The sequence below is a fragment of the Stegostoma tigrinum genome, chromosome 25, assembly GCF_030684315.1.
Source record: "Stegostoma tigrinum isolate sSteTig4 chromosome 25, sSteTig4.hap1, whole genome shotgun sequence".
Lineage (NCBI taxonomy): Eukaryota > Metazoa > Chordata > Chondrichthyes > Orectolobiformes > Stegostomatidae > Stegostoma > Stegostoma tigrinum.
The window spans coordinates 24,514,277-24,530,259 of NC_081378.1; the positions used below are offsets into that span (position 1 = coordinate 24,514,277).

The 15,983-nt window shown below is 41.2% G+C and overlaps 1 protein-coding gene across 1 annotated transcript in view; it reads right to left on the minus strand.

The window, feature by feature from the left end:
* The window catches only part of gsap (gamma-secretase activating protein), a 92,290-nt gene that overhangs the window by 38,910 nt on the left and 37,397 nt on the right, over positions 1-15,983 (minus strand). Inside the window, exons 12-19 of the mRNA XM_059654791.1 lie at positions 11,934-12,019; positions 9,911-9,988; positions 9,100-9,177; positions 5,651-5,743; positions 3,744-3,961; positions 2,197-2,263; positions 513-595; positions 345-404 (exon numbers count right to left, since the gene is read on the minus strand). Coding sequence (XP_059510774.1) covers positions 345-404; positions 513-595; positions 2,197-2,263; positions 3,744-3,961; positions 5,651-5,743; positions 9,100-9,177; positions 9,911-9,988; positions 11,934-12,019 — 763 coding nt within the window. The remainder of the gene's footprint in view (positions 1-344; positions 405-512; positions 596-2,196; positions 2,264-3,743; positions 3,962-5,650; positions 5,744-9,099; positions 9,178-9,910; positions 9,989-11,933; positions 12,020-15,983) is intronic.

Here is a 15,983-nt window from a genome sequence, read left to right on the forward strand (position 1 = left end):
TAACTCCCCACCTAGACCCACCTTTACAGGCTCCAACCCCAGCTCCTTGACCTGTGTGTCTCTCTCCAACTATCTTCTCCTTTATCCATCTTCTATCCGCCTTCCCCTTTCTCCCTATTTATTTCAGAATCCCCTTCCCCCATTTCTGAAGAAGGTTCAAGAACCAAAATGTCAGCTTTCCTGCTCCTCTGTTGCTGCTTGGCCTGCTGTGCTCGTCCAGCTCTGCACTTTGTTATCTTAAATTCTCCAGCATCGGCAGTTCCTACTATCTCTGCAAGTAATGTCTGTAGTTTTATTATGAACAGTTAAATGTTTATATCTAAAACTAGATTGTATAGCCTTACCGTATCCTTAAAAACGGACAGAGAAATAATTTCTGTACTGCAGGTCACTCCTGGAATTTCCTATGGAGGAGAACAGAAAGAATAGCTAGTTTTCTATGTTTAAACAGAACAAAATTATACTTTTAAAAATCCAAAACATAATTTTGCTATATATAAGATTAATCTTACCCCATCCCAGTTAACTAAGGATGAGTATGGTAGCAGTTTGTCCACAATGTTTGCCTCTGAGATTGCTTTCTTGTACAAAGTACCTGAAAGAAATGCATTTTGAAGAGGAAATGCGAAGAAATTGTACGACATAGAACCAAAATTTGTGCAATTTCAGAAAAAATTAACAAGGTATTAAGTTTTTTTTTCCTGGGCTGTGGCACTATTGACCTTTGTATAAATACCTAGAATATTAAGTAACATGACAAAAGTAACTAGTCATCGATTATGGTGGTCTATTTTGGCAAACTGTGTGCTTTGTCACACTTAAGGAAAGTATTGATCCAGAGTGATGCTAAACTGATTATGTCCCTGACTCAATAATTAATACAGAAGTTACTAAGGACAGGCTTTTGTCAGATGAAAGTGAATATTAATCAAGGTAAATAACAATGGATCAAGCATGCCTATGAGATTGGAAGTAGCTTTCAAACAGGTGAAGGACCAGAGATTGGATTTTTCATGGCCCATGTTGGCAGACCTGGGCAGCCTTAAAAAGTGGGGCAGAGATCCCTGTACAACACATTCCCACCTTTGTGGCAGTGCACAGAGATCAGTATGATGGCAGGATAGCTCGCCCAGCTGGCTGCAGCAGATAAACAATTAAAGGTACTCTCCCAATGTTAACCATTGCACCAGGAGGCCTCCTATGAAATGGTAATGGCTTCCCAGATGCAGGCCTGGTGGAGATCAAAGCCAGAGGTTCCATTCGCATGGAAGGTACCACTCCAAAAATCTGTCATGACAGCAACAACGTCCATTGCCGTGGGGCATTTCCCCTCATGCCAAATGACGCAGACTCTTCAGGCAACTTTATTTATTCCATTTGTAGCTGACAATCAGGGAAGCTCCCATGCACTTCCCTACATACTTCACAACTGTGCACGCTTGATGTTGAGGCTCCAATTCCTTCTGGCCATATAGACTCAGGGGCTTGACTGCCACTTTCAGTTGGCAGTGCCACTGGGGAGGTGGGGATGGAATTGACACCCTCCTCCAAACTCACCCTAAGAGTCTTACTTGGAGCTTTCATGGGTTCCCACCACTTTTTCCAGCCATGGGATTAAGAATGCTAAACGAAAGTCCTACGCTACATCAATTTCAGAATGTATTTTAAAATTTTCTTTCATTGCAATTAGGCAATAATAGGATCTTGCAAAATAACTGGGTTCTTCTGGGCAGTGGAATGTTCTCCTCAACTGTACAAAAAGGAGTAGTTAAATATTCACATGACTGCCCACTAGTAGGTCTATGGACTACACGCATTCTGTTCTGTCACTGTTTCAGCTTACTTTTGTTATACTCTATTAAAGAAAGTGTGACTGTGTATGAATCCGTCATATAAAGAATAAAAGGAAAGGGTGCACATCTGTCCAGCATGACCTAACTGCCTGCATTTGCAGGTATTAGAAAATTTATTGTTTTAGAGGTCACGTATCTTTGAACAATTGATCAGAGGGCTTCACAGTATCTTTGTTTTTCAGCCAACCTGTTTTATATCATAATCAGATATTTTAAACAAAACAAAATCAAAGAGCAAATTGCAATCTGAAGATCTCTCAAAACTCAAAAAAGGTGAGAGGACATTACATTTTAGTAACAAAATAACAATCCTTAGTATTTACTCTGAAATGAACATTCTCACCACAGATGAACTCCTGGATAAGATCAATAGAGCCAGAAACAGGCAATCCACACATCCAGTGAATAATCTGTTGGGAGACAAAATAGAGGGAGAAGGCAAATTTTCCAACTTTTATTTTCTTAACAGAATATTAAATGGAATTCAAAGTGTTCTACATATCCCTTATTTGTGCTTTGTTTGCCTTCTATACAATATATATTTTTAAAATTTCTTCTCTAACTATAAAAAATTGATCAGAGAACAATATATTCACACTTTCTGAAGGATTCTTTCTGCAGTTTTGAAAGGTTTCTGACTGCAAAATTATATTTAATCTATAATACGTCATGCATCATTATGTAAATGGGTGTCAATATACTTATTAATTTTACGTGTATCTATTTTCAGCCTGCACGTTGATAGATTTTTTTTTAAAAAGAGAGAAACAAAGCAATTAGTACTTTCAATACATCTATTAAATCTAGACTTTGAGTTGTGAAATCTCAGGATTGTCTGGTATGGAAAGGAGGAGAGGGAACTTGTCTGGGGCTGGGGCCTTGTATGACAATTTATGCCTTGAAAACTATATGAAGGTAGATTGGGGTGGGGGTGGGGGGGAAGAGTAGGTTTTCTATATGCATGGAAAGAACAATCAATCCATCGTGTGTGCGTGTGCGTGTGCGTGTGTGTGTGTTTTTTTTGTAGAATGTAGGAAATTGAAATTATAAAAGAGGATTGAGTGCTGTATTTTGTTGTATGATATTCACCAAAAGACAAAATAAACAGAAAGAATCAGACAAATGCTACGCGCAACACAGGAGGCGATTCAACCTCTGTGGGGTGCATTTTCTCTGTCTTGCAGAAGCAGGCTCTAAGGCAGGATTGGTCACAAAAATAAATATTAGAACGGGTTTGGGAGATGACACTTTCTTGGTGGACAATTATAGATGCCCAGAAGGAGAAGGAGCATTAATTGGCATGTTCCTAGCTTCAGAGTGGAGTTCAGCAATTCCTTGGAAGCAGCCTCCAGGCAGGAGTTGATGAGGACGACAGCACAGAACAGTCGGCAGGGAGGGTCACACCAGCAGATAATGATTTGTTCCAAAGAGATGCCCCTCCATTCTGAGGAGCCTGTGGGCTTCAGTCTTCAGCAGGTTTGCCAGAGGATACTCCTACCTCGATGCAGACAGGTGTTTTTCCTGCTGGTCGAGCAACACCCACCTCACCACATAGTTAAAAATACAATACTAAATACTGGTTTAATATTGCCATACTCCCACAGGATGCCTCTTCATAGCCTCTGGATGGCTATCCACCCGGTAAATCTGGTTTCCACCTGGCTGCACATCCTTCCTATATACCACAGTACATGTTGCATAAACCACTCACTTGCTCAAACTTCATTTAGTTAAAAGCAAAGGGATATTACAATCAATTTGTAAACTAACAAATACAACACAATTTTCAAATAATATTCAATGTTATTAAACAGTGCAGCATCCCATACTTTATTTCAAAAGATACTAAGTTGAATAATGCAGAATTATATTAATACTTGAGTCCAGTACCTGTGCTTCTGTTTCTGAGTTGTTCTGGAGATACAAGACTGCGCAATGCATTGCTGCGAGTTGATGACAATCCAGTTTATTGTCATGCATGAATGTCATCAACAACTTTGGGTCGATATCAGCTTTATACATTTTCCCAAACTGACAATCCAGCAGTAAATCAGACAATGACAATATATGGTGTTGCTGATTCCAGGGGCTCACTTTGGCATCGTTCCCTAGCAAACAAAAAGCTTACTTTGTTTATTTAATAAATTTATTTATTAACATAGGAACAAGAATGTCCCCTCTGCTTTCAAGCCCATTTTGCCGAACAGATTAAGACACCTCAACTGCATTGCCTGCATTTGCTCTACCTTTGCCTGAGCTAACAAAAATTTATCAACCTCAAGAAAGCTCTAAGGGACCCGGCCCTGTAGACTCTGGTCAGCAAGGTGGGGGGAACTGGGAAAGTGAAGAGTTTGGTTTTTTTCATACAAAGGGTAGTAGAAAACAACATTTCTCAAATTAGTTCATGAATGATCTGGCTCTAGTTTGAGGATTGTTCATTCTTTGTCTAATTCATGCCCTTTCCATCCATTGCCATCTCCTCTTTCTCCAGACCAATCGGATTCTCAGATTACCTGACCAAATCATTTTAATTTTTTAAGAACTACAAATCAGGTCACTGCTGAAATTCAAAAATTAAAACCTAAATCCGGCCTTATGATAACTAAACATGACTAACCGATCATTAAATTATTTCCTGCCAAATACATTTCCCACCTGCAGGTCAACGGAAACTCAAAATTCACCTTATTTAGCTTAAAAATATCAACCACATTTTAAATGTTAAGATGAGCTTCATCTTTTGTGAGTATTGTACTTTCTAAAGAATTAAATTATATCCAAAATTCACTTTGAATTACTTAAATTTGGACAAATAATACTGCTAAAAAAGGGTATATTTTCCCAAATCAAGCACTTACAATGAGCACTACATTAGGAATAGCAGCTTAACTTCATTACTTCAACACAGTCTTGAAAGGAATATATAAATAAGTTTCAATATTAGTAAACACCAACATCACTACTACAATGTTTCAAAAGTGATGTTTCTTGGGTTAAATAACATTCACCATGTTCATAACACGTTACAATTTTTAAAAATGTGCCAGGTTCAATTCTTATCTGAGATGCCCTTACCACTCTGGATGTTTCAACTATTCCTAGGGTTTTCTGATATTTCCTCTATTCCCCAGTGATTTTTTTTTAAAGCTCATTCACAGGATGAGGGCATCACTGGCATTTCTTGCCCAGAGGGCAGTTAAAAGTCAGCCACATTGCTGTGGGTCTGAAGTCACATGTAGACCAGACCAGACCAGGTAAGGATGGCAGTTTCCTTCCCTAAAAGGACATGACTGAACCAGATGGGTTTTTCTGACAATTGATAACGGATTCGTAGTCATCATTAGACTGTTAATTCCAGACATTTATTGAACTCAAATTCCACCATTTGCCGTGGCAAGATTCAAACCCGGGTCCTCAGACCATTATCGGAGTCTCTGGATATCAGAGTCCAGCAATAATACCACCATCCCATTGCCTCTCCAAGATAAATCATTATTAGCTGAGAGAGCTGAAAAACAGACTCCTCCACTGCAGACAAATTTTTTTAAAAAGTGTAACCTATTAATCACCAAAGAGGTCCTGCATGCGCAACTCGAAGGAAACTTGCTGACCTGAATCAAGTAATACCTGTCACTCTCCACATGACAGAGTTCAAAATCCTCTCACTCTGTAGCCCAGTGTCTCAGTACACTGACCTGAAAAACCATCTATCACCTAAAAAAGCACCTGTCGAGAGACTGTTTTAAGTCATAAAAATTCATACCAAGGCATACTCAGAATATGTTAAACATTCTTACCTGACAGAAATAAACTATGACAAGCCAAATTAGGATGCTGTGTATTGATGAGGTGTAAAAAGTATCCCGGCATGTAAACTGCTACATAATAACCTGTAAAGAAATTAAAACAATTTTAATAATTTGGCAGGGTTATTTCAATTTACAACCGGTACTAAGTTAAAATGTTCAGAGTTCAATTTTTATGGCATACTCAGTTACAACTGCTACAATTTGTTCAAACAATTGGAAAGCCAAAATCAAAAACATTGCCCTAAACCAAAACAAATTAAAAGAATGCATTTCCTCTTGACCTAAGTGGACAGAAGTATGAAGGTATCTGGTCATTTTGAAATTTGAAGTAATTGTAATAGAATCTAGATGCCACATCCAAAATTTAACCAAACCAGGAGCCACTTTATTTTCTCTGCTGCTAATGAAATTTTGTTACTTCTATGAAGGAGCCCAATTCTAGAAGAAGTGCAAAACCAGCAATTTACGGATTATTTTACACAGACATTCTGCATCAGATTTTATTTAGATTATTGATAAAACAAGGACTGGCATTACAATGGGCATCTTAAAATGCATCATTAAAAGATTTAGGAACAGATGTTATTTCTTAGCTTTAAATGCTGAAGGTATTCTTGACAACCCATGACAGACAAATCTCTCGTTGTAACACTGATGCTGTTTAGGCACTTCTTAAAAGGAATAATTATTGATGGTAGCAGGCTTTATTATCTTCACTCAAAATGGACAGGGAAGGCAGTGTTTCAAAATAAACACTTCATGACAATTTCTAGCACATCTTGTACGGAAATTCAGAATGTTCAGCTTGTTGCTACACAGCCGATGCTTTGTTGAAAGGGAAAATCTGCTAGTTGGGAGAAGAGGGTGTTTTGTGAGAGTGCAAGAAACTATGTGGCTGCCACAGATTACATCTCAACTGCAGGTAACTGAAAAACCCCTTCTCTGCTCACTTTCTGTAATGTCTGTGAAGTTAGTCAGCTTCCTGGTAAATGCAAACCCATAGTACAGAATGGCTAATATTAGACATGCACATGGCTGCCTGAAAAAAAGCCTGTGCCATACATATTGAATGTAGTGAACTGTTCTTAGTCAAAGAGAGTACAGGTTGATAAGCATGACTACAGTTCCCCCATAGAGTAAGTGATAGACATGTCTTAAACATAGAGCATAGAACAATACAGCACAGCACAGGCCCTTCAGCCCATGATGTTGTGCTGATCTGTTATCCTACTAAGATCAATCCACCCTGCATTTCACTATCCTCCATGTGCTGATCCAAGAGTCGCTTATTCCACTTGCCCACCGCTCTGTGTGAAGACCCTACCTCTGACATCTCCTCTATACCTTTCTCCAATCACCTTAAAATTATGGCCCCTCAAAATAGTCATTTCCGCCCTGGGAAAATGTCTCTGCCTATCTATCTATGCCTCTCATCATCATGTACACCTCTATCAAGTCACCTCTCATCCTTCTTCGCTCCAAAGAGAAAAGACCTAGCTCCCTCAACCTTTCTTCATCAGACCTGCCCTCCAGTCCAGGCTGCATCCTGGTAAATCTCCTGTGCACCCTCTCTAAAGCTTCCACATTTTTCCTATAATGAAGTGACCAGAACTTACCACAATATTCCAAGTGTGGTCTATCCAGAGTTTTAGAGAGCTGCAGCATTACCTCATGGCTCTTAAACTCAATTCCCCTGCCAATGAAAGCCAACACACCATACGCCTTCTTTACAACCCTATCAACTTGAGTCACAACTTTGAGGGATCTATGGATGTGGACCCCAAGATCCCTCTGTTCCTCCACACTACCTTCTTATATCTTTGGTCAAGTCGCCTTATGTACATGCCATTTGTATGTTGTAGTATAGAAGTAATAAAAACCAAAAGAACTGCGAATGCTATAAATCAGGAACAAAAACAAAGTTACTAAAAAAGCTCAGCAGGTCTGGCAGCATCTGTGAAGGAGAAAAAAAACAAAAAATAAAATCAGAGTTAACATTTCAGGTCCAGTGACCCTTCCTCAGAACTGATGGTGGCTGGGAAATCGTCAGTTTATATGCAGAAAATAGGGAGGTGGGTGGGGTAGGGAGTAAACGATAGGATAGAGCCCAAAGAGAGAGAAAGACAGTTGGACAAATGAGTTGCTAACCATCAGGCTGGGAGGGTGAATAGTTGTTAATGGGGACTGTTAGTGACTAACAACGGGGATGTGTAGTGGCAGACTATGTGGTAACAAGGCCTGGTGTGTGGGGTGGGGGGCTGGGGTATGGGGGAGTTTAGGCCCTAAAATTATTGAACTCAACATCGAGTCCAGAGGGCTGTAGGGTCAAGTAGAAAATGAGGAGTTGTTATCCCAGCTTGCATTGGGCTTCACTGGAACACTGCAGCAAGCCAGAGGCAGAGATATTGGCCAGGGAGCAAGATGGTGCGTGAAAGTGGCAGGCAACAGGTAGTTCAGGGTCTTTTTTGTGAGCAGAACGTGGATGTTCTGTAAAGCAAAGCAAAGCAGTCGCCAAGTCTGCGTTTTGTTTCCCCAATGTAGGGGAGACCACATTGTGAGCAGTGTATGCAGTAGACTAGATTCTACGAAGTGTAGGTGAAGTGTTGCTTCACCTGGAAGGTGTGTTTGGGCCCTTGGATACTGGGGAGGGAGGAGGTAAATGGGCAGGTGTTGCACCTTTGCCGGTTACAGGGGAAGGTGGCATAGGGCTATGGGGAGGTGTTGGGGGGGGGGGGGGGGGGGGGGGGGGTGAAGGAAGTGTGGACCAGGTGTTCTGGAGGGAACAGTCCCTGTGGAAGGCGGACAAAGGAGGGGAGGGGAATAGATGTCTGGTGGGGACATCTTGCTGGAGGTAGCGGAAAATGGCATAATAGAAGTAAGATAATAAAATGTGAGGCTGGATGAACACAGCAGGCCAAGCAGCATCTCAGGAGCACAAAAGCTGACGTTTCGGGCCTAGACCCTTCATCAGAGAGCTCTCTGATGAAGGGTCTAGGCCCGAAACGTCAGCTTTTGTGCTCCTGAGATGCTGCTTGGCCTGCTGTGTTCATCCAGCCTCACATTTTATTATCTTGGAATTCTCCAGCATCTGCAGTTCCCATTATCTCTATCTATAATAGAAGTAATGTTGGACTGATCCTACTAAAAACACGTATGGCCAATATAAAAGCAACAATGTTCTCTCTGAAATAATTAAATGAGGATTATTGAAACTCTATGCAGATTTTGAGAATAGCTGATGGAATTAGGTCTTAAGGAACAAAAAGAATCAGAACATACAATCTCATTTTACAAAATTTACAGAAATGGCTTTTAACGTTCTTGCCATAAAAAAAATCACTTGCCCCAGTTAGACATTAGAAATACACCAGGAATAGTGAGAAAATTCATCCCTACGTTTAAATTTAAAGCACATGGTTTACACTATATCAGCTTACCAATGTTAATGAAAGTTGGTTTACTTGTAAGGCAATGATCAGATTCCTCCAAAGAAACAATAAAGGTTTTCTTCCAACCTGCAAAAAAAAAACCCACAGTAAATGAAATGAAAATACAATCAGTTCTGCATTTGTAGCACTCCAGCTCCAACTTGTTGCACAATGTGAAACTGAACAAACTGTTTAAAATTGTAATTTCTTTCCTGCAGTTTTGATTTTAGTATTACAGCCCTGGTAAGTTGAAGCCTTTTTATTTCTACTTAACTTGAACATTGTAAAGATGGAGTAAAGTCAAAGCAACATTCGCCTCCATACTTCATCAAATATTGGATCTTCCAATATTGAGTGTGCTTTGGGCCAGTTTTCTTGGTGGAGTAGTACTTGAAAGTAAGAAACCGGTGGTCAATACAGTGTGGAGCTGCAAGAACACAGCAGGTCAGGCAGCGTTAGAGGAGCAGGAAAAAATCAACATTTCGTGTTCACTTTCATCAGTTCTCATGAAGAATGTAAACCCAAAATGTCAATGTTTTCCTGGTCCTCTGATGTTGCCTGACCTGCTGTATTTTTCCAGCTCCACACTGTATTGATTCTGACTCCAGCATCTGCAGTTTTTGCTATCTCCTAGACAAACAGATGGGCCTGCTTTAAGAGGGGATCCTCCAGCACTTATGCAGGCAGTTATTAAAATCTGATTTAGTCTGTCCTGGCATTCCAAAAACCAAGAAAAAGCCTGGTTAAGTGTATTTTGACACAAGGGAAGGTGAATTTTAGGCAACGAGAAAGGGCAAAAAGAAATGAAAATCAAATTTACCATAATGCAGAAGAATCACTGAGTAAGTGAATTCTCCCAAATTTTGTACAGGATGACTGTAACATACTGACATGGTACCTGCAACAGCAACAACAAAATGAGAAATTATAAAATCATACACAAAATCAAGGGGCCAAAGCATAACATATTTAATAAAGCACCTTTAACCAAGTAAAATATGCCAAAGCTCTGGACAGTTGTGATACAAAATTTGAAGAGTGACATCGTTTCAGGCATTTAAAAGTTAAAATGATAAGTCTTAAAAGGAACAACACTGAAAGATGAAACAGAGTTGGCAAAATGGAAAGGCTAAAGAATAGATTCCAGAAATTACAGCTTTCACGGCAGATAGCATGGCCAGTAATGGTGAGGTGATTAAACTTGGAGATGGTCAATAGGAATTGGAGGGAGTGCTCATATCTTAAGAGGGCTGTATGTTAGAGGTGTTATACATCACGGTGGAGGAAACAGGTTTTCACCCAGAGGGTGGTGGGAATTTGGAATTCACTGCCTACAAGCATGGTAGAGGCGAACCCTCAGAACATTTAAGACACATTTAGGTGGGGACTTGCAGTAACAAGGCATCCAATGCTACGCAGCAAGTTCTGGAAAACAGGATTAGAATAGTTAGGTGGTTGTTTTGATTGGGACAGATTTGATCAGCCGAGGAGCCTTTTTCTGTGCTGTAGATCTCTATGACACCATGTGGGAAAAGAGAGGTCTCAAGCTTGGTTAGTGCAAGATTTAGAGAGGGCTTGTGGAATATCATATCTACTAACTGTTGGGAAAGGATGAGAGAATCCTGTAGCAATCTTGTGGTGTCATGGAGGTGCTCATCTTTGGGCAAAGAGTGTTGGAAGAGTTAAAAAGGAAGAAGAGTGGAAAAAGAGAGATCTGGCCAGAAGCCAAGATTATAGCCATGGGAATGGCAGAAACACACGCAGAGAACCATCTGGAGTAGGTCGACTAGCATTAGGTGACAGAATTTTATGGCAGGAGGTTCTTTTTAATAATGTAACTCCGTACATAACTCCGAATATTTAGTTTTAACTTGTAATATAGTATTTCAAAGAAGCCCAAGCACGAAGATAGTTTTTGACCTTGCCTTTTCTGTGACCAGTATCTTGAATCCAAACTACTGGATGTGGGCATTTTTAAAAACCCGACACAATGTCTGACCATGAGTAAGTTTGAACTTTGTTATCTAAGTGTCGAGCTGGATGAACACAGCAGGCCAAGCAGCATCTCAGGAGCACAAAAGCTGACGTTTCAGGCCTAGACCCTTCATCAATGAAGGGTCTAGGCCCGAAACGTCAGCTTTTGTGCTCCTGAGATGCTGCTTGGCCTGCTGTGTTCATCCAGCTCCGCACTTTGTTATCTTGGATTCTCCAGCATCTGCAGTTCCCATTATCATTAAGTCTGAACTTAGGTCCCTTTCCCCTCAATTTTGTTTGCCAATTCCCGCTCAGATAGGATGTTTGCATTTCTCTATAAAAGACACATGCTGCAAACGTTCAACATTTTAGCTGCAAAGTCTATTATCGCCACTTGGTGACGGCCATACACTACTGCATTTGGGATTTAATTTTCAATCTACAACATAATGGAGAATCGAAACTTTAAATTAATACTATAAGGAGTTATGACTTCATGAGGCTACAACCTCAGTTTGCTTTTAAGTCAATTCTGTTTGAATCAGATATAAAAAGTAAAAGTTGCCTCATGACTGAGGGCATTAATGGTCATTGCATTATACTGAATTACAGTGATAGCCACGTGTAATTCAGCTAAAACATTAACATCATTTCCGTTTATTTTTACGTAAAACTGAAATTAAATGATTTTGTATCCTCATTATTTTATTAGGTTGAATGAACAAAGACATTACCTTATTACCAAAGCTGATGAAATGAACAGTTTTGAATTCTCTTAATAATCAAGAACTTTCACTTACAGTTCCTGGAAAACATGCACTTCACCACAAAACAAAAGGAAAACAAATCAGTCCATTTATATCTGCTACCTGTATGATTTGTGAAAACGTGCAGATTCAACAATTCCAATGAATCTTCTTGTTGTTGAAAACTATTGTATCCAAAATTTATGAGCCTGAAATTAAAAAAAAGGCAGCACAATTTGGCAATAAACATCCATCACAAGAAAATTGAGACAATTTTCACACGAGGCATTCTGCATCTCCTATATAACCAGTAATCTACAAGTAGGTGGATTAAGGTAATTTACAATTAAGGAGGTGTACAGGATGGAGAACCAATGTTTGTGCATCCTCAACCCAACAAGTTTCTAAGCAAATTTGCTGATGGTATCATCATAAGGATAAGCATCCAGGACAACTATACGTCAGGTTTGTACTGAGTGTAAGACAAATTATACACATTTTATTTCTTCAGCAATTATTTCACTAAAGAGAATTAAAATAGAACAAACAAAATCAATTTGCACATTTTGGTAATGACTTTGAATGGAATGTTCCAAGTGCCAACTGTAGCTATGATCCTTCTAATTCTTTAAAACCTGTTTAACCTCCATATGTAAAAGATACATCATTCCACCAGGAAAACTACGGAATATGTCCAAAAAGCTGTATTTTTGAAAGAAGACTGCCCAAGCAGCCGAAGAAACAATGTATCCATTGCCGCTTCTGCTTTACCTGATGAGGTATCCTGTTTTGCCAGTTTTCCATTCCTGGAGGTGTAGCTGGAATGCAGCAAATGCAGCCTCATCTGCACTCTGCCAAATCACTAACTTGTAATTAAAGATGGACACAAAGTTTGATTCCTAAAACCTATTGGTTTGAAGCAAGACCTTTCTTAAAAAAATGTTAATTTTACCATCCTGGAGACCAGTTACTCATGGTGTACTACAAGGGTCGGTGTTGGGTCCACTGTTGTTTGTCATTTTTATAAATGACCTGGATGAGGGCGTAGAAGGATGGGTTAGTAAATTTGCAGATGACACTGGAGGTCAGTGGAGTTGTGGATAGTGACGAAGGATGCTGTAGGTTACAGAGAGACATAGATAAGCTGCAGAGCTGGGCTGAGAGGTGGCAAATGGAGTTTAATGCGGACAAGTGTGAGGTGATGCACTTTGGTAGGAGTAACCGGAACGCAAAGTACAGGGCTAATGGCAAGATTCTTAGTAGTGTAGACGAGCAGAGAGATCTCGGTGTCCATGTACACAGATCCTTGAAAGTTGCCATCCAGGTTGACAGGGCTGTTAAGAAGGCATACAGTGTTTTCTCTTTTATTAATAGAGGGATCGAGTTCCGGAACCATGGAGGTTATGCTGCAGCTGTACAAAACTCTGGTGCGGCCGCACTTGGTGTATTGTGTACAGTTCTGGTCACCGCATTATAGGAAGGATGTGGAAGCTTTGGAAAGGGTGCAGAGGAGATTTACTAGGATGTTGCCTGGTATGCAGGGAAGGTCTTACAAGGAAAGGCTGAAGGACTTGAGGCTGTTTTCATTAGAGAGAAGGTGGTTGAGAGGTGACTTAATTGAAACATAAAATAATCAGAGGGTTAGATAGTGGATAGGGAGAGCCTTTTTCCTAGGATGGTGATGGCAAGCACGAGGGGGCATAGCTTTAAATTGAGGGGTGAAAGATATAGGACAGATGTCAGAGGTAGTTTCTTTACTCAGAGTAGTAAGGGAATGGAACACTTTGCCTGCAACGGTAGTAGATTTGCCAACTTTAGGTACATTTAAGTCGTCATTGGATAAGCATATGGACGTACATGGAATAGTGTAGGTTAGATGGGCTTGAGATCGGTATGACAGGTCGGCACAACATCGAGGGTCGAAGGGCCTGTACTGTGCTGTAACGTTCTATGTTCTATGTTCACAGAGAAACATCAGGGATGACCCAACGTGGACAGTTCACCAAAATTTCTGATAAATCCTATATTTCTAGTAGGAGACCGGGGCAAAGAGAGGACAAAAGCTCAAATAGCCCTGCTGGATACCATGTTACCTATTGCAAAGGCCGTAACTAATGAGTGTTGGGGGGGGGGGGGGGGTCACAAAATGATGGAATAGATATGAACATTCTTGATGGGTGAACCAAGTCTACTTAAGCATAATGATCTGAACCTTTTTGTAAAATCATCTTGCTCTTTAAACTTTGAAAAAGGCTGCAGTTGTCAATGATTATTAAAACAAAAATTCTGGACTGCTTTGGCTGACAGACCGTCTGATTTGGATTTTTTTCAAAATTAGTACATGTTCATGCAGTTCGATGGAGTTGTATACTAACATGTTCTTCCAACATGTACAATTATATCATTACAATATGCTTCATTGAGTTTCAATTTTTTTTAAAATTCCATTTAGGAGATGAGGGCCAACATTTATTGCCCACACGGCAATTCAGAGTCAACAACATTGCTGCAGGTTTGGAGTCACACGTAGGCTAGAACAGGTAAGGATAACAGAATTCCTTCCTTAAAAGGTCATTAGTGAACCAGATGAATTTTTCCTGACAGTCAACAATGGATACATGGGCATTATTAGACTCTTAATTCCAGATATTTATTGAATTCAAATTCCACCATCTGCTGTAGCAGGATTTGAACCAGAGTCCCCAAAATATTAGCTGGGTCTCTGGATTAACAACCCAGTGGTAATACCACTAATGAATGATAATGGGAACTGCAGATGCTGGAGAATCCAAGATAATAAAATGTGAAGCTGGATGAACACAGCAGGCCAAGCAGCATCTCAGGAGCACAAAAGCTGACGTTGCGGGCCTAGACCCTTCATCAGAGAGGGGGATGGGGAGAGGGAACTGGAATAAATAGGGAGAGAGGGGGAGGCGGACCGAAGATGGAGAGAAAAGAAGATAGGTGGAGAGGAGAGTATAGGTGGGGAGGTAGGGAGGGGATAGGTCGGTCCAGGGAAGACGGACAGGTCAAGGAGGTGGGATGAGGTTAGTAGGTAGATGGGGGTGTGGCTTGGGGTGGGAGGAAGGGATGGGTGAGAGGAAGAGCAGGTTAGGGAGGCAGAGACAGGTTGGACTGGTTTTGGGATGCAGTGGGTGGAGGGGAAGAGCTGGGCTGGTTGTGTGGTGCAGTGGGGGGAGGAGACGAACTGGGCTGGTTTTGGGATGCGGTGGGGGAAGGGGAGATTTTGAAGCTGGTGAAGTCCACATTGATACCATTGGGCTGCAGGGTTCCCAAGCGGAATATATGAGTTGCTGTTCCTGCAACCTTCGGGTGGCATCATTGCGGCACTGCAGGAGGCCCATGATGGACATGTCATCTAAAGAATGGGAGGGGGAGTGGAAATGGTTTGCGACTGGGAGGTGCAGTTGTTTATTTCGAACCGAACAGAGGTGTTCTGCAAAGCGGTCCCAAAGCCTCCGCTTGGTTTCCCCAATGTAGAGGGTGCCACACCGGGTACAGTGGATGCAGTATACCACATTGGCAGATGTGCAGGTGAACCCCTGCTTAATGTGCAAAGTCATTTTGGGGCCTGGGATAGGGGTGAGGGAGGAGGTGTGGGGGCAAGGTGTAGCATTTCCTGCGGTTGCAGGGGAAGGTGCCGGGTGTGGTGGGGTTGGAGGGCAGTGTGGAGCGAACAAGGGAGTCACGGAGAGAGTGGTCTCTCCGGAAAGCAGACAGGGGTGGGGATGGAAAAATGTCTTGGGTGGTGGGGTCAGACTGTAGATGGCGGAAGCGGAGGATGACGCGTTGTATACGGAGGTTGGTGGGGTGGTGTGTGAGAACGAGGGGGATCCTCTTTGGGCGGTTGTGGCAGGGGCAGGGTGTGAGGGATGTGTTGCGGGAAATGTGGGAGACGCGGGCAAATACCACTAGATCAGTGCCTCTTTCATGGGTATTTCATGATTATTTGAGCTAGGGGTCGGAGTTCACAGTTTGATGAACAATTTGAGTGGCCATTAAAAGATTAGCTTTCTTTGATCTGTTCTTTGAATAGAAAAGTTTGTTTGTTTTTATAAGTGATCGACCACAAAAGGGAGATTGTGCACAGTGGCAACATCATTGGCCTAGTAATCCAGAGGTCCAGACTATTTCTCTGCAGACACACATTCC